Here is a 19748-nt window from a genome sequence, read left to right as displayed (position 1 = left end):
AGATTCCCCTGTGTCTGTCTGTTGGTGATCCTGTTGGCAGGCCTGGTCAAGGTCATGTCTGGTAAAGTCTGTGGTTAGAGTGTCTGTGTATACCGTTTGTGAGTCACGGTTTCTCCTCGAGGGTTTCGAGGCCTACATTTGGGTATGCGGGCTTTCCCTGAACTCTGCCCTGAAACCTCCAGCAAACACACCCCTCCCAGAACACGCTCTTAAACAGGAAAAAAAGACTCATACTCCCATGTATGCTTGGCGGTGATGTGTGAGGGAAACAGACAGCCACAGTGTACCCTAAATATTTCTTGGTATAAGTGAAGGCTTTTGTTAGAGGTTTGGATCAGAAACCTGCATGCTTGTAAAAGTGAGGATATTTCCCTATTTGTAGACCTTAAGAGGGTCAATACAGTTTCACATTAAGAAAGTAGATAAAGGATGGCCTTTTTTCTTTGTCCACAGAGGTCAGTGTTTCAATCAAGTTTATATTCATCAGCCGTGGTGCCCGCCAAATTGCGTGCATATGACTGGAGGTCATTCTGCACAATAAACTCTGAATTTAGGTCTCTTCACTTAGAATGCAACTAAATGTCAGGCTTAAGTGTCAGCTAAAGTATTAAACTTTTTCTTTATCTGAGTGAAAGAGTTAGTAACATTCATGTGAGTTTTAGAGGAATGCTGTCTCTTCAGGAGAAACACGAAGTCATTACTGTCACTCATCTCGCATGTGAAAAGGGGTTCAGTGCTTCACTGAGGATGGTTTGTGTGTTTAAATCAGCATTTGTTTTTCCTTCTCCTTTTAATTTCTACCCCCATGAATGTATTATTCATTGCACACAAGCCGTCTTTGAGCAGGAGATTAATGTCATGAATTTTCTCTGATTAGATGGTGGGATCTACATCGCTGTGCTGCCCACATTCCTTTACTTTCATTTCATTACTCAGGTTTCATCCATGAAACCAGCAATCAACCTTGTGTGGGCTCAATATTTAGGGCCCAAACAAGGATGAAGTGGGATGCTCATTTCTTTGGACTAAGGGAGTAGCAATAAACATGGATCACATCTGGGTTTAGCTTGTCCAGATACCGGAATGAAAAACAGAACTACTTGTGCTATGGCCCCATAGAATGAGCTACTTATGGGTCCATGATGGGCCACCCAGTACCAGTGCAATATTCAGGGTCCTAATCCAATTAAGTTTTTTTTTTTTATTTATAAAACATGTTTAAGTAACAATATATTTACCCATAGTGCTGAACACCAGGGATAGATATATCAAGACAATAAAGACAATACAGACTACAGAAATAAATAGAAAAAAACAAATAAATTAATGTGTTGGCCTCACAGCAAATGTTCCATGTGAGGCCATGGTCTGTTAGCCAAAGCCTGTTGAAACCACAATGTAGGATCCATATGGGATAATACATCTGTAGCCCCTGGTACCAAACTTTAGACACAAGTGGACTTCACTGTGAAAGTCCAAAGTAGGACCACAGAAGGCAGGTTATTTCTCCAGGTTGGTTATTTCTCCAGGCAGGTTTTGGTGGTAAATGCCAACTCAGGTTATTGGCGTAAAATGTATTCATCCCTAACTAGGGACTAATTGGGGCTACAGGTCAGAGCCCAGGTGGGACCATGCTGATCTGCCTGTTTCTCCAGTTCTGAGCACTGGCACAAAATAGCATAAAGCCTAATTTAGGATATTATTTTGGCAATACATTGAAGCCACCTTTCTGCAGTCATTCAGGGTGCCACTGTGGGGAACCCAGTGTGAAACCACATGGAGTCCTGCATGGGCACGTTCGTTGGGAATGTTCCGAACCGTTTGTTATTTTATGCATATAAATGTCTGACTGCGGGTCTTAACTTATTGAATGTCTTTTCATATTTTTTGTTATCTGTTTTCCATATTTACAGTGATGAATAACTATTGTAGTTACTGGCCAAATCAGTACATATAGGATTGTGCCAAATGCTGAACGTGAAAACAATCTGATGTCAACAGCTGATTAGCAACATTGTTTAACTACCGGATGAATGTGTTTTGATACTTCACAAAAACATAAGCCTATTCTGTTTGTTTTCTGTGTCCTTTAGACATTTCTGACAGCGGTGTGTGTAAAGAGGGATTATTTATGAGCTTCTTAGCGTAGTAGTGTTTTGCTTCACCACACAGCCTGTCTTTAGCGTCTCTTAATCACTCTCTTCATGGATTATTGTACTTTTACCAGGAAGCCGTGCTCATGTTAAAACATGCATCTTCACGCCCTTGATGTCTGCTCAGCAGCCACTCAACCGAAACATGTGTCCTCCTGTCTTTTTCCTTTTGTGTGCTCAGATTGTGATCTCTGCAACATATTCTTGTAAATTACACTGTAAACTTTGTGTGTTTGTCTTTTGAAAAGAAGGCAGGGTCTAAACTCAACATCTCTGCTTTAGGCAATTGTTGTTTGATTTTGCTCATGTTATTTTACTTTATTTTCCTGTTAATACTTCCACACTGATGTTGCAAGCAGCAGAGTTGAATCAAGGAAGGCTGTCAGTAACAAACATTTAAGGGAAGGAACTTTTATTGTGATAAAAATGGAAAACAATTTGAATCGTCAATGAGAGGTAAAATCTTCATATTCTCTGCTTTTACTCCAATTTGCATATTTGAATGAAATTCTCATTGACAAACCAACAATGTCTTCAGTTATTTCATTTTTTAAAATTTAATTATTTTTTTCTTTTTGGCATATCTTCATATTTTCTGGAGTTAATAGAATAAGTCAAAGCAAACTTGTTTCCTCCTGTTTTCCTTCATGTTGCCATATGTTAATCCAAAAATATGACTTTTGTGTTCCATTTGTCTGCTCAGTGCCAGAAGTATTCATACACCTTGAACTTTTGCAGGGTTTACAGCAACTTGTAAACAAAGTTGCTCTGCTTAACGTTTTGACCTGCATGCAAAGGCATGTGGGAGGCAAAAAAATAACACAGAACACACCATTCTCGCTGTGAAACACGGTAGTGGCAGCATTATGATGTGAAGGTGCTTTTTTTTCCATCATGGGCAGGGAAGCTGGTGACAGTTTTCCTGTTAAGACTTGAGATTTGGGCAGAGGTTCCAACAAGACAATGACCCCAAACCTACAGATAGAAGATCATACTGCAGAAAGGTTTGAATTGGCCAATAACTTTCCAAACCTACATGTAATTGAGAATTTGTGGAAATATTTGAAAGTTTCTGTTTACAGAAGCTCTCCACTTAATCTGAACCCCAAACAGCTTGCAGCTCTAATTAAAGCAAAAGTTGTTTCCATGCCAAAATTTTAAGGTTCAGATTTGTTTAAAAAAATGACAAAGTTGTACCATATTATTTCCAATTATGCAAAACTTGTTGTCACAATTAATTTTAGATACAGAAGATTGTTGGGTGTAATTTGGCCAAATGTGAAAAAGTTCAAGGGTTATGAATACTTTTGCAGGACACTGTATGCATTCAACTAGAAATCACAGAATGTTGGTTTTTTGGCAGCACACGCCACCTCCTGTCTTAATTGACAGGCTGATCTGCTTCCCTTCCTCTCCTCCAAACCCTAAGCTGTGCTTACTCACTGGCTCACCTCTGATTTCCCGCAGTCCTCTGGGGAAGTGATGTCACCAGGTCAGGGTTTTTGTGAGGAGTGATGGGATTGATGTTCAAATCTTTTCCTGTGTGGTGAATTACAAAGTATGCAGCCAGCCTTTTATTAAAAGCTTTTAACTTCATGCTCGGTTATGGCTTCCTGCCTGTGTGGGCAAAGTGTGTCTCCTGAAACAAATTCCAACACATCAAATAAATTTGAGTCAGTTTGGTATAATTGTGGAAAGGCATCTATCTGATGTCAGTTTAAACTAAGTAACAGGGAAAAAAAGAACATAACGCAACTGTTAGCTCAGCACTGAGATAATGTGAGGTCCACTTCTATGACTGTTTTCTGAATGTTTTTGGTATTGTCAAAGTTTTCCCAGAGAAGTTGATTCCTTCATCTCAATGCTTTGGAAGAATTGGCAGCTGTGCAGTAGCTCTGACAGATACATAAGTCAAACTTAACATTCATATTGTAATCCAAGAAAAACTGGGATTTCAGAGCAATTTCATAAAGAACTTTCCGTCAGGCATGATCTGTTTTTTTTCTTCTTTGAAATGAGAGCAGAACACATCACCTCCATCCTGTATGACTCTCCTTGGCTTCCCTCCCTTCTTAGTTCACCCTGAAACTCCTTCTCTTTGACAGAAGCATCCATTGTTGCCATCATTGAGCAGCAGTAACATGAGGACCCGAAGCTCCTTCTCTTTCTCCATTGTATCCTGATGCCAGCTCCTCAGTTGCCCTCATTGGTTCTTTATTCCCAGTGCGGTCATGGGCCACTGGCAACCAGAGATCCCAGTCAACCTCAGCCTCTGGTGGCCATTTTGGCTCCCGGTCAATGAGAAATCTTTGCGCGGTGGAACCACGCAGTCAGTTCTCATAGTGCAGAGACAGTTCATGCCTAGAAACCTTTGAGAGTTTGTGTGTGCAACTTTTAACAACTTAGAGTTTGCAGCTCATAATCTGCCTTGTTCCTTTGATAGGCTTCCTTTGATAAAAACAGAGTATTTTAGTAACAGAAATACTTTGAAGAATAATTTCAGCTATTATTTGAATCAAGTTAAACGCCATCTTTATTGTTGAACACTTTTCCTTTGATGCAAAAGCTTCATTTTAACCACATCTTATTGCAAACAAAGAACAATCTCAGTGATTGATTAACACAACAGAACATTTGCTAAGAATGCACACATAGCTGGATGTAAGTAACAATCCATCACTTTTGTACATCTTGTCTCTGTTTAGTCTGGTTCATTCTGAAACAATAATTCGCCTGTAGTTTTTCAATAACCTGAGATGATTATTTCAAATGTGAGCTTTGGTTCTTTTGTTCAGTTTCCAAGACATCTCTTGATAATCTTCACAATGTAACCAAATCCTAAAACAGCAGCATGAACATAGCCAAATGTCTTAGTTAGGATCAGATGGATGTTTTGTACTTTATAATGGAGAGTGGGAGAGACAAACTTTCAAGGTGTCTACACAGTCTGGAAAACTGAAGTATTTGACCTATTATTGAAAAATATTAGCTTTTCATCTTTTGATTTCCCGTCCGATTGTCTAAGTGTTCTAGCCATCTGTTTGTCCATTTGGCAGCCATCTTTCTATCTATGTCTGTCCATCAGTCACTCCATCCATCGAACATCCTCCAGCCCTTCTGACTTTTCGCTTTGGCTACATTCACACACCAGGCAACCTTCCTTAACCATATTTGATTATTTTATGCCAGTCTGAATGGCCCAATTCTGACTTTTTTCTCCCCCCAAAAATCAGATTTTTGCCACTTCCATATGTGGTGCTAAATTGAATACATATCCAATTGTTTTCAAGGTGTCTCCTATATGAACAGTCATGTCGTATTTTATCCAACTTCTGTGTAATTGATGTGAAACGTGCATCATTATTCTGGAACAGATGAAACCAGACAAACAATGGTAGAAGTAAGCAGTGACATCTATTTTTTTTTTCTTGTCTTCTTTTGTCTTGTTATAGTCTCCTGAATGCAAAAAAAAAGAGATTTCAGCAAACAAAAAAGAAAAAAAAATGGCATAATATAGGCCATACTCTGTGAATGGAGCTCCAGTGATTTCATCCATTCATACTTCTGTTAATCAATCCATTCAATCAAACCACTCTGATGATTTGATACTGGAGAAGTTTGGAATTTGAACATACAAAGTTGTTAGGAACTCTGTACCTTTTGAAAGAGAGAAGTCTACTTTCTTTCACACGTTGACACACTTTATGGGTGTAAAAGAAATCAAATTTATTGGTCTTGTTCACTTAAAGAAATCATGCAGAGCCCGAGAGTCTTGTAGCACATGTTGAGGGTTGGACTCCAACGAGGGTTGTGAGCTCCTGCTGTTGGCAGCTCATCTCCTTTTCACTCAGCACCCACAGCAGCTCCTGGAAATGAAACCCTGACATCTAAAATGTCACCAGGATCCGCCCATTCGCCTTCTTTATCCTCTCAAATCCTGTTCCTTTGCATTTTCTCTGACAGCGAGCTTTGAGTTTCACATCCTTAAATCCCAAGACTAAAATCAAACTTGTTACCTCAGCTTAAACGTTCCCGGGGAGCAAAAGTGGATGTTCTTAAGATTTTGTCCATAATCAAAACCTAGGTTCTGAAAATAAACAGTGGGGGTTTCAGGCACTCTGAGGTATTTATTTAATGAGATCAAGTGGGAGATTTAAACACAGTTAAATTCACCGTCAGAAATGCAAAACAGTCTTGGGTTCAGTTGGAAGATTTTGGAGAAACCACATGAAAACTATATCTAGCATTAGCCTCCCTCTTGTTAAAAAACTGTAGCAGCTGGAGACGTGTGCCATTATAGCACTGGTTATTCCTGTGGAGAGCGGCTTGACATCTTGATCGATTATAAGCCTTAAAAGATTCTGGTTGTTTGAGCTTTGATGTTGAGTTCAACTTCTCCTTGAAGATGAGTAATAGTGGAGTCAACTCATCCGTTTACCTTCGCAACAGTAACTCCCTTTGCCTCCAATGTTACATCTGTCATCAGCTGTTAACTGTACTCTTAGAGATCAAAGCTTCCTTTTATTTTATTCATACATTTCCTCTCATACAGCAAGGAAAGTGAAGGTCAAAAGACCTGGAATAATCTCCTCAATATACTCTACTAGGATCTGGAAGTGAATAAAAGTCATGTCTGTGAAGCTTTCATGAAACATAGTTTTGGGGATTTATGTTCTCACGTGTCACTGTTATTGATAAAGGTATCGCTTATCTATCTTATTTGGTAAATAAGTCATACTTGGGGATTGACTGGGTACCTTTCACACCCAATTATTTTAATTTTTCTCTCTACCCATATTATATATAGAGTAAACAGCCTGTGTAAGTTTAGTTATGAAAACCAGAAAAAACTGCCTTAAATTGAATACATTTGCTCCAAACATGTACAAGTTGAGCCTCACCGCTCATAGTGGCAAGATAAATGTGGTTTATTGTCAGAGTCTCAGTTATAATTATATTGTATTATTGCTGTGACAGTTGCTATAAGAGAGATTTTGGCAAAATGGTACTTCTGTAGCCATTTGCTGACTTCTGAAGATCTGAAGTGTTTTTCCTGTTTTTAAGAGTGACTAAGAGAAACAGACCTATGTGTCATATTACTTTTACATTGTGTTGTATAAGTATTTTTAAGCCCTACATTTTTTTAACATTTCGACATGTACAGTACATAAACTGAAGACCAACACAAAGTAGTATGTAGTTTTAAGGTTTCCAGATGTTTTCACAAATTAAATCCAAAGCTTGTGACACACAATTGTCTTGTCTTGTCTTTGCGGATTAGTCTTGTACACTCTATCTCTACCACTTTTGCACATTTGGAAATTTGAACCCTTTCCTCTTTACAAACACGTTAAAAATCTTTCAGATTAGATTTAAACATTTTTATCACCAGTTCCCAATTAGATTTAGGTTTGGACATCGGGGTTTCCTAATGTCTAAATGTCCTTAAACTAAACCTCTCTGAGGTCATGATGCTGGAAGTTGAACTTTCACCCCTGTCTCAAGTCTTCTGAAGCCTCTGAAAGGCTTACCCATATTGTGCAGTTATAGCTCTATCCTCCCATTAACTCTGACCTGTTCTCATCTCTCTTTTGAAGAAAGACATTCTCATAACACGGTGCTCCCATGTTTCTCTGTATTGATGGTGTGCTGTTTTTGTAGTATTTGTTTTTTCACCACATAGTGTTTTAGATGTAGGTGACTGTGTGATTGTTTTATAATTTTCACAATAGTGAGGCACATGTTGTTTATGGAAACAAAAATGAAAAACAAAACGACTGGCCCTATATTGTCTGAATGGAAATATTTTTGGCCTTTTTCACATTTTTGTAAGATGCCTCTTATAAAACCCTCAAGAAAATGTATTAAGGGATTGTTAATGAACTAAATGACTAGATTCATGTGAACAGTCAAATCGTTCTGAACATCCACTGCACTGTTCCAACTTTCTGTAGTTTAAAAACAGAGCAAGTACTCGCATACCTGAACAAATAAAATGACTGGAAAAAATGTTTGACGTTCAGTCTCCTGGTTTACACATCTAGAGCAAAAAGGTTTGTCATTCTTTTTATATTTCCACTGTAAATCAAGTCTAGGAGGAAAAAGCTTTCCTTATAATTGATGGTTATAAAACATTTCTATGGAGGGCCTGTGGCGTTGGTGTGTAAAATAAAAGCCCCAAACAACTATCCACTGTTTACCCAAATAGAAACCGCAGTTGGCTTTCCTTCTATGGGATTACTCTCTCACAAACAGTAAAATGGTGCAAGAATAAGAACACTTACTTTCCAAAACCCTCAGATTTCTCACAATGAATCTTCCTTTTCATTTTTGAAACATTACATTTTTATGCTAAAATTCAGTTTTTTATGAAGGCCATTATAAATCTAAGTTGATTTAGAAAGGAAATGCAGTCCAACAGGGCAGTGTTGGTGACTTATGCAGTCCGGCTTCGGTTAAAGGATGTTCGGACCAAGCAAAGTTATAATTTCATTGCAGGGACCTTACTGAATTGTGGTGAATCGTCTGCTCTCCCTTGTCATTTGCTCGTCTGTGTGTGGCTTTCTGCTTGCATAAATGTGTGTGTCCTACATTCTCGGTGACGCACAGACCTCTTTGCTCTCTCCATTTTTGTGCATGTACGCACACGTGTGTGCTTTCTTGTACTCGCATCCTTTTAACTGTGGTTCATCTCGTTTACAAGTCAATGTAATGACTCATGATCAAAATCTGAATGAATTAAACACCTATATCTCACTATGTAGATTTATTGCTCACTGATTTTTAGTTTTAAAAAAAATCTATTTTTACTTCAGAGAAGATATTTTTTTGTGGCTTTTTAAAGACCTACAAAAACTTCTGCAGGCAGACCACAACACACATTTGACTTTTATGTCAATATTTTAGTAGGAAATTCCATATTCTAAGGTTATAATCTGCTAAAACCACCTTAAAATGGGACATTGTTAACCAACAGTAAGCAAACCAAAACTTTTATATTTATTGTGTTCATCTGTGTCTGGAAAGTCCATTAAGATGAGCATAGTGAGGGGTAAAGGTTTTCTGACCTTGGCCTCTCAGTCACTTAACACTCCTCAGAGAAAGGGAACCTACTGACCCCTGACTCACACCAAACTTGCACACCCTTTTGATGTCATTAGAATGGTGTGTGTGATTTGTGTAATTTTGATCATATGGATACCCATATGAACTTGTATGTGCATTAAGATGCAATTTTGATCCAATTTGGAGCAGCTTTGATCTTTGTGGATTCAATAGTAGTGAAATGCACAAACTTACCAGTCATCAGAATATGCCAATTTTTCCTCCATTGGCTCTGATTGGCAGATCAAACCTAGAAAAATATGACTTATTTTGTTTCATCTGTTTTATGCATCAAAACTGCAAAGTTCCCATTTTTCTGGTTATAAATTTATCAATCAACAGCTTGCACTTTGATACTCTGAGTTTTATTATAAAGAATCTCATAATGCAGGAACAGGTGCATCTCAAGATGTTAGAACATCATCACAAAGTTAATGTATTTCAATCATTTATTTCAAAATGTGAAAATGATTAAATAGATTTAGCACATGCACCATATGTTTCAAGCAACTATTTCTGTTAATTTAGGTGATGGCAGTTCATGAAAATATCAAAATAGATTTCCCAAAATATTTGAATTTTATCTAAATCCAGTCAAAATGGAAATTAGTTGTAGTTGCCATTTCTGGCTTCTACAATCATACAGAAGACTTGAGCTAACAGTTGACCAGCAGACAGTCATTGACACTCTCCAGAAGAAACTGTGAGCCACAAAGGATTTAAGAAAGTTTTCTCAAAACACTGTGAAGTACAGTTAAACCCAACTTCATTAACACTCTGACAGATTTATATTACTAAATATTTTTTTCCTTCAACCATGATTTTTGTTTCTTATTGGAAATGGGACAATCCTCTTTGCCATCACCCTAATTGTTAGCCTTCGCTATAATATTCAAGGCGGAACTCTATCTGGGTCTCACCAAAACGTTAACATTACTTCCTATCAAAAGTGTTGCTAAAAATAAAGTATTAATTTCAAGCTAAATCTGCCTGGGGTATAAACAATGTTAGGTTGAACTGTATATGCACAGAAAGTTGAGTGGATGAAAAAATTATTAGAAAGAGATGTAGTAGTGGTTAATCAACAAGAATAACCACTACCTTTATAAGATTTTGAAGCTGAGTCCATTTAAATGTTTACAGGATATTTGTTAGAGTTAGTGCCATCAGTTCTTCAAGAACCACCAAACATAAACATATTCAGTTAATAAAATCTATAGGAAGAGCAGAAAGTCTTGGGTGTTTGATGTCAAATGTGACAATTGTGCATCCACTTTCTGTGGAGGTTAGGGGGAAGAACTTAATTTTGAGTTTTTTTCACTGGCTGTGGTCTTAAGTATTAAGAAATAATTGTATAAAGTTGAATGGAATTGATCTATATAATATCAGTAACCATTTTTGAGTTGAATTATGGAAATTGTTTAGCATTCACTACTTTTTGCTAGTCTTTACAGTCCAGTTCATTTCAGCAGGATTATTCCACTGGTTATTCTAGCTATAGCGTCTAAAGCATGAGGATGTACTTTACATCCCCCCAGAAATGTGCCTCTATGCCCAGTGGCATCATGTCCTCCCCTGTACTATTTAATGTGGCTTTGCTTGGTATTAAAGTCGCCATATGGCATGACTTAAAGCTCATGACTAAGTGATCTCACACTGAGCGAGTAGCTCACTAGGATGCATGTGGTTGGAGTGTGCATGGATGTATATATAGAACAGGAGAGGTGAGAGATCAGGCCACTTTGAGCAAGATGAAGGTGGTGGGGATCGAGTTTAAAAGAAGGAAAAAGTTGGTATAATCCACAAAGAAAAATCCCAAAATGAAGCTGGATTTGAATTCTTGTGAAACCATGATTGCTCTTTCTGCACATGTTTTAAATTACGCCCTGAAGTGACATTTCTCCAACATCAGCCAAATATTAATTCTTAATGTGGTTTACATATGTGCTGTGAACTGTGATTTGCATGCATGAGTGTTTTAAATCTTAGCCTTTGACAGGACTATGACTTATCGTTAGCCAAGCAAAGGCAGCAACCAGAACCGGCCTCTCTTCTAACTGTGTGGTTTGGTCTAATAGTCAACCTTGGACTGACCTCTAGAGTTGATGCTGTGCACTGCAGCCTTGTGGTTTCAACAGGCTGCTTTTATTCCTGCTTCCATCTGCTTCTGCTGTTTGTTAAAGTGGCCCAGAAAGATGTGGTAATAGACTACAGATGACTTTAAAAGTGATCCTCCTCTCCTCTCTGTTTTGCTGTCAGGGTGGATCTGAATGAAGATGGATTCTGCCAGCCATACAGAGGCATAGCCTGTGCTCGTTTCATCGGAAACCGCACCATCTATGTCGATTCCCTGCAGATGCAGGGGGAGATTGAGACTCAAATCACAGGTGGGGAAAAATGCACTTGTGCTGCAGTTGTAGTGCATTGAATTGTTTCTATTTATTCAGTTTTGTTTGGATATTTGCTTTGAGTGAATTAATTACAAGTATAGTTAACTTATGGTTTGTTATTATTAGTATTACATTATTCAACCAGGAAAGACCCATTGATATTTAAAAGAATGACATAATACAAAAACAGCATAATACGCATGCATTTTTATAAACTACAAATTCAAGATAATGTATTTCTCTTTCTGTAAAAGTTTCCTTTACAGAAATATAAAAAACTTTGTGTTCGCTTTTGAGTAAGGAGGCATGAGTCAGCTGATTCCTCTCTAGACATTTATTAGGAACATCAGAGCGAGGAGTACAGGTTAAAAAAGGGCCAGCTTCAGGCTGGACAAGGTAGAGTTCTAGCATTCAGATCTTAGTTAGAGCTTAGACTGACATAAAACACGATAAGCGTAGTGTGTTAGTTGCATAGTCACTTTTGCTCTATCTCTGATCCATGGCATGATCCATGGTAGTACCTAATTGCTGTGTGTCCTACACAGATACTTCATTGATCTCTTTGTTGTCTAGCCTCTGCTCAGAACAGTCATGTTCTCTGTGCCACTGACTGCAGCAGAGGCAGGTAAGATGGCCATCTGCTGTAGTTCTGCCTGGTCTCATCCAGCTGGTTGTGTTTATCTAAACCACTGAGTCACACCTGATTTTTCACATTTTCTTCTTCTATTAAAGTGGTACTTAGAAAAGCACTCATACTCCTCTACAGGCGTCCTCCCCTCCCCCTTCCCTGTTGAGTTATAATTTTTCTATTTTAACAATTTGAATATGAAGAAATAGAAATATGATTCCTGTTTCTATGACATATATTATGAACAAACTGACACATTGTGCATTTTTCAGTGGTGATGTAGCTAGGTTAAGAGTTTAAACAGAAATGCACATGTGGTGTACCGCAGTGTGTTAGATAAATAAATCCATGTCAGTACTTTTAGCAACTATTGACTATGAAATACTGAAGTGGGCAGAGAATGGACAGACTACTGGGTTTCAGCTGTGAATAGTTTCATTAGAAACACAAACACTTCCAAATACAACAGCTTCAAAGAGGATTGCTCTGCATCCAGATGCCAACAATGTGGGTTGTTTAGCTGGCAATTATTGGAACATTTTTTTATGTATAAATACATGTGCTTTGGTTGCAATGTAAGTAAGTACTGTTTGTAATCTATATGCATTACTTTTTCAACAAATAGAAATGCTAATAGAAATGCTCTGTGTATTATTAAAAAAAGGACAGAATTTAAAAAACAACAAAAAATTTATTTTTATCAAATAGATTGTTAGCATATCCACTTAGCCCATATATGTATTAGAACCCCATGTGGGTTTTGCTCAGGCTAAGTGACATCGTGAGGTATTAGCATAGAACCTGAAGGGGTTGACTAAAAGCAAATCATTTTGGTAAGACCTACTGGGTCCCATGTGTCTCTAATATATACTAATGACATCAGTTTATGCTGGCTAGTACATGGACCCTACTTTTTATTTGCAGTTGTCCTACATTAATGTTTTATGAGAAATTAACTTTGTGAGAATTGGCCATGACAATCCAATTCCCAGCCAATTTTCCAGCTTGTTTTCTACACGTAGGACTTTGTTGGTTAGGTAGCTGCTACAGAAAGTTGCAAGAGTATGAAAGAACTCCCAGCGTTCATTGCTACAAGATAACTTAAAGAATTCCTTGTGATGAACTTTAGAGTTCAGTGAGAGTTCAGCTTTGTCTTCTCTGTTTATGGAGCACACATGGCCCAAAGAGCCACAATGTTATAAATGTCTGCGTTTTCGCTTTGGTTCTTTGGTTTTGCTTTTTTTGTGTGCAACATGTCCTCCAAAGGAAGTTGAGTTTGAATGTTATTGATGACATTCATACAGCTGTCAGCTTCACCCCCTGAACAGTTCACAGACATGTGAGTTCACATTGTCTGAACCCAGACTTTAATCCGGAACATCAAGGATATGTGATGCAGCGGATTTATGTAGCCACTGCATCAGAATAAGCTGACAGTAGAGCTGTAAATTATATATGTTTCAGCTTTGGAATACATATTCAGCATCATGGAGTAACTGTCACCTTTATTAGTCTTTATAATCATTTTTATTCAAACAGCATGTGCAGCAGGAACATTTGGATTGTTGCCAACTTCATTTATCAACTTTTTATTCTCTTGTCGTCTTCTCTACTCAAGACACAATTGCACTGGTCATAGCAACAACAGAAAAAGCACATGCTTGTAATAACTGCAGAACCATGAATTACACATTGAAAACATGCATCTGTGGTCTTTTTTTCCTGAATTGTATTGTAGAGAACAGAAGAAGCCAGTAAAAAGGATGGGATGGCTTCCATAAGGAACACTGTTGTAAACTTTTGACAGTCTTTAAAGTATCATATGGGCTACTGTACTTCATTATAAAAATAGATTTACATGTCTTAATTTTTTTTTTCATACTAACATTTCAAACTTTTTTCTTTCTTGTTTCCAGCTGCCTTCACCATGATTGGAACTTCCAATCACTTGTCCGATCGTTGCTCCCAGTTTGCCATCCCCTCACTTTGCCACTTTGCCTTTCCAACATGCGACCGGACCTCAGGCATTGACAAACCTCGAGACCTTTGTAAGGACGAATGTGAAATCCTGGAGAATGATTTATGCAAGACGGAGTACATCATCGCCCGTTCCAACCCCATCATACTGAAAAGCCTAAAACTGCCGAATTGTGATGAGCTAGCTGCCTTCGACAGTCCAAAGGCAGCCAACTGTTTAAGGATTGGAATTCCCATGGCTGAACCCATTAACAAGAGTAAGACCAATCTGTTGGTTTGCTTCATTGTTGAGCACAGAAATCAGTGCATGTGTAGCATTCTTTGTTATTCAATCTCAAGTGCAAAATTTTATATCTGGTTATAAATATTGCCACTAATTAAATTAATTAAAATCTTAGTTGCACTAACCCTAAAGCACTGATCATAACCATTAATTCTGCTAATACTAAAATGCTACATCTAAATTAAACAGAAGCTAATGCGCTAAATTCAATAAAATTTTGATCTTTGCATATTCATTTGACATTATTTTTTTCAGTTTACAGTGATAGAAGTCAGTGATATTTTCAAGGATGTACAAATGCTTTGTGTTTGTGCATACGTGGAAGGCCTAGTTGTTAGTTTTCCATAAAAAAAACTAAAAAAAAAAAAAACTAAAGAAAGGCAGACTTTCTTTAATTTGCATCTTATAAAAAAAATGCTTGGCTCTAAATTGGGATGTTATTTAGAGTACTTATTTATGAAATAAACAGTTATTGGGAAAGGGAGTAATTACCTCACCTTTATGCTTCCCAGGTCACAAGTGTTACAACAACACTGGGGCAGATTACAGAGGGACAGTGAGCGTGACCAAATCAGGCCGTCAGTGTCAGCCATGGAACTCGCAGTATCCTCACAGCCACACCTTCCTGGCTGTCCGTTATACAGAGCTGAACGGGGGCCACTCTTACTGCCGCAACCCGGGGGATACCCATGAAGCTCCCTGGTGCTTCACGCTGGATGAAAGTGTCCGCATGGAGCTCTGTGACATTCCAATCTGTGGTGAGGAACTGAAATATAAAAGCACATGTTTCTAATTTTGTAGTTGTTATGTATCATAATAGCTTTTTATGTTGCTTCTTCACACTATTTGTTGTTGTTGTGCATGGGACGCTTTTTGCTTTAAAAGTCGGATCTCTTCTCGCTGATGCAGTTTACCAATCCTTGGCTCTATTTAAACAGCATTTCTTTTACTGGGAACCTGGAAGGGTTTAAGTAGAAAAAAAAGTCATACTTGGAAGGAGAAAGGTGGAAGCGATGGATCACCCTACAAGATGACACACTGTATGAAATACATACTTATTTAAAGCCAAAAAAAGCAACTACAGTGCACTGTAGCCCAATTCCTAAACTAAAGGGGGAAAAAAACACTTTTTAAATCAGTTTCACGGAGAACATTTTAATTGCTTAAAATGAACAAGCTTCTCATTTTCTTTTTGTCTTCTTCTTCGACATCTCTGAAATATGCCCTTTCTTTATGGCTGTAATATATTTATACGTATTTATTATACGTATAAGTTATACGTATACTCATTTGTAGAATTACTTACTCCACAAACATTTTTCAAGTGAACTCCTTGTTTCTCGAAAACTTTGAAAAAGTATGAAATCATATCCAATGAAAAGGTATTAATTGTTCCTGTGATTGACTGGTGGACCTGTTCAGGGTGTTTCCAGGCTCTCACCCTGAGAATGTTGGAGATAAAACCACGCAAGAATAGATGAATAAAGACAATGAATCAGTGGATATAAATGTTTGAAATGTTTTTCATATTGATTTTGGTTAATACTATACACGCAATTAAATTTTATGACAGTTGATTTTATGAAGCATTAACAAACGACTAGACTTTATCTGGGAAAGAAAAATAAAGCAACTACATAAAATTTCATTAGTAGCTTCATTGGCTTCTTCCGGACAAGACATACTACTAAGCACATAAGCACTATATTAGGTTAACTTCCTACATGAAACAATATTAAGAAAAACATGGAGTGATTTTCAATAAGTGCTTTATCAATGGCTTCATTCAAGAAAGTTTTAGAAAACACAAAAGAACTGAGCCAGGGGTCCTTTTGGGAAAGGAAAACAATCAACTGTCTACACAAGGATATTGTCAACTATAACTTCATCAATGGGTTTGTCCAAGGAACAGACTTATTTGAAAATGGAGGTAATGGGTAATGGATACTTTCTATAGGAAAAGGAAAGAGCTAGAAGGCAGCAGTAATGGAACAGAGACACTTTCAAGATCAAGGAAGTAAACAAGAATAATGACATCAACTGGTGTATCAGTGGCTCCGCCTACAAACAGATACATGAGAATGGTTAAACATTGGAGCAATAAGCAAGTAGTACTATCTATAGAAAGAAAATAAAGGAAGTACATGGTTAATGGCAGTAACAGTTCCATCAAATGATTTATTAAAAAGACGTGCAGCAGATGCTCTGGAAAAATGGGAAAAATGTGCTGTGTTTGCAAAGTTCATGACAACAATAGCTTCACCAACTGTTCCAGAAGTACTGGGTGTACTACTAAAATAAACATTTACAGAATTGCCATTATAAATAACTTTGGCATAGAGCATAGTTATGACATAAACACTTCTTTTGTTCTTTTTCAGACCATAAAGACATGTCAGGTGGCAGCATTGATATCCTCAAGATTTTAGTTCCCAGTGTGTCGATCCCGTTGGCCATAGTTTTGCTCTTCTTCTTCATCTGTGTGTGCCGCAACAACCAGAAGTCTTCCAGGCCTCCAGCTGCTCGTCCACCGAAACCAGTCCGAGGTCAAAACGTTGAGATGTCTATGCTCACAACTGCCTACAAACCAAAGGTATTACACATCCCAACACATGACTTGGCAACTGAGTAAATGTTCTTTCTCTGCTCTAATTTATTTATTTGGAGTTGGGGAAAAACAACATCTAATAAAATTATATTCAAACCTGATTGGATGTAAGATTTTCCTGTTTTTTTGGGGTGTAACCTTTACTACGGTTGGAGTGTATTTACATTACTTGTGCCTAAAAATGACATTTTAAAGGACATTACTTTCAGAAAAATGCTTGCACCTCTGAACACCTCTGATGGAGTGCCCTCCAGATTTCCACTCTCACATCTTAGACAAATCATAAAACCCCAGTCTGAGTAACACACGTTAATTTAATAAAGTACTTTAACCTGCACTGCATTTTTTGGACCCAATTGCAACTTCTTGTAAACAAAGCCCCTTTGCTCTTTGTCTGTAAGAGCAGTCTAGAGAAGTCAAAACACCGGTGCGGCACACTGTGTGTTGGCTGGGTCGCCTCGCAGCGTGCCGGGGTTACAAGGTTCAGTGTGTGGAAATGACCTGCATGAGGCAAATCTTCAGATCTCTATCATCAGATCTCAGCAGGTCCAGGAATGTCCAGCTGCAGCTCCTTTCCTCTGTTTATTTTTCTCTCACTGTCTGTTTTTCCACAGCTCCCCTTCACACTCCTGCTTTCACTTATTCCATCTTCTTCTTGTTCTTCTTCTGACGTCCTCTCCTTCCATCTTAGTCTCTCTGACTCACAGAGACTCTTTGTCGTGCAGATCATCAGATTTGCGCTAAAATTATGTAGCTCACATCAGGACCTTTCCTTGAAGGTCAGCCTTCTCAGCCATTCCATGTATGTTTATCATTTTCTTAACATTTTTTACCAATTGAAGAGGAGAGTATGTGATTATTTACACAGTAATTTGTCAAAAGAAAAGTACTAAGATAAGCAGAGTATAATAATGTTGCTTTTTCATTTAAGGGATTTTGGCAAGAATTAAAAAATGGACACAATCCTTTGTATGTTTGGATACAAATATGTATCAGTAAAAGGGTCGGTCAAAGGAAAGGAAGTATTTTATTCGTTGTGACAAGTTTGCATTTGATAAGCTATCCGGTTCATATTCTGTTCTCAGAGAGGAGTATGTTGATAACCTGTATCAGTTTTTTAAAGGTGCAAATATCGTCATGAGGTGCTTTGTAAAACAATTCATTCATTCATTAAATCCATTATGTTTTATTTGAATTTTATGTGATAGACCAAAAGAAAGTAGTGCATAAATGTGTGAACCAGTGGTTAACTGGTTTTTCTGGAGTAGCTGCTGAGATCCACAGCTCAGGTGGATGAATCAGACGACTGAAGTATCACTAGAATTGCAGAGTCATAAAAGTCATAAGAAGTTCAGTATGTGTGGAATTAAACTTTTTGGACTACATCCAGAAAAATTAACACTATTCACGATCTTGAACACAATATCCCCACGGATACATACAGCAGTGGTAGTGTCAAGCTGTGGAGATGTTTTCCCACCACAGTGATGGGAAAATTTTAAAGAAATGATGGGGAGATAGATGAAGGCAATTGATACGTTTAAATTAACTACATATATAAATACTATCACCACAACAGCATAAAACAAATAGGAACTGAACTCTGAACCTTACACTCTACATTACAGCAGCTTGTAGGTGCAACACACCTGTGACTCAAGAGAACAGAAGAAGCAGCTATGCTATGTGATTAACTCAAGATAATTAAATAAGCTATGTAACTAGGGCCGCCCTAAGGAAATAAAAAGAAAGGGTGCGGAAGGAGCTTGCTTCAAAGAGGGTAGGAGATTGCAACTGAAGCACGCTCCTGCAACTAAATCTAAAACCTAACAGCAATCATGGAAGAAAACCTGTCAGAGGCTGCTAAAGACTGGGCAAGAGGTTCACCTTCCACCCAGAAATTATTCTAAATTTACAGTTGAAGCTACAATGGAATGGTTTTGACTGAAAACAGATTGAACACTATTGATCTCATCTTGAAACCCACCTGAGTGTTAGCTATGTGTAACTTCAGCAGGGTGTACGCCCAAAAGACCTTCAGTTCTAATTGAGAGCTGAAAACAAATGCATAACACACTGTGGTACGTTTCAGATTTTTATTACTGAACAGATATGAAGACCATGAATATTTTTTTCTTTCCCTTTCTCATTTACACTCTGTGTGTGAAAAGGGTGGAATATTTAAGGGTTATGAATGCTTTTGCAGGGGAATCTTCAAGTGTTATTTCCAATTAAACCACTTCTCTTTTATTTAAGTCATTATTTGAAACTGCAACTGTGCTGCCCATCAGGCTTTTTTTCAGGGTCATACCCTCTAATGATTATTTTAGACACACATGTTTTACACACACACATAGTCACGCCCACGAACCTGTGGTGGTGTGAAGAGGATCTGAGGCTTTGGGTGTGGGAGTAAAGAAGGGGTGAAACAAACCCATAACTGAAAACATCTGCTTTTCTCCTAATATTCAGCACATAATCACACCCCCCTCAGAGCTCACGCTGACCTGTGTGTGTGTTTGGGTGTGTGTGTCGCGCTTACAGAGGAATTTCATTATTCAACTCAGAGTTCCTGGAATCTGAAAATCTCTGCCAACTTCACTCA

At 37.9% G+C, this 19748-nt stretch overlaps 1 protein-coding gene across 1 annotated transcript in view; it reads left to right on the top strand.

Annotated features, from left to right (window-relative positions):
* The window catches only part of ror1 (receptor tyrosine kinase-like orphan receptor 1), a 138890-nt gene that overhangs the window by 113616 nt on the left and 5526 nt on the right, over positions 1-19748 (top strand). The window contains exons 5-8 of the mRNA XM_044129074.1: positions 11517-11644; positions 14192-14509; positions 15048-15293; positions 16917-17128. Of these exons, the coding sequence (XP_043985009.1) occupies positions 11517-11644; positions 14192-14509; positions 15048-15293; positions 16917-17128 (904 nt within the window). The remainder of the gene's footprint in view (positions 1-11516; positions 11645-14191; positions 14510-15047; positions 15294-16916; positions 17129-19748) is intronic.

Source organism: Gambusia affinis, linkage group LG10 (genome assembly GCF_019740435.1).
Source record: "Gambusia affinis linkage group LG10, SWU_Gaff_1.0, whole genome shotgun sequence".
Taxonomy (NCBI): Eukaryota; Metazoa; Chordata; class Actinopteri; order Cyprinodontiformes; family Poeciliidae; genus Gambusia; species Gambusia affinis.
The sequence above is the reverse complement of the archived record's forward strand: the minus strand, read 5'-3'. Positions and strand labels throughout refer to the sequence as shown.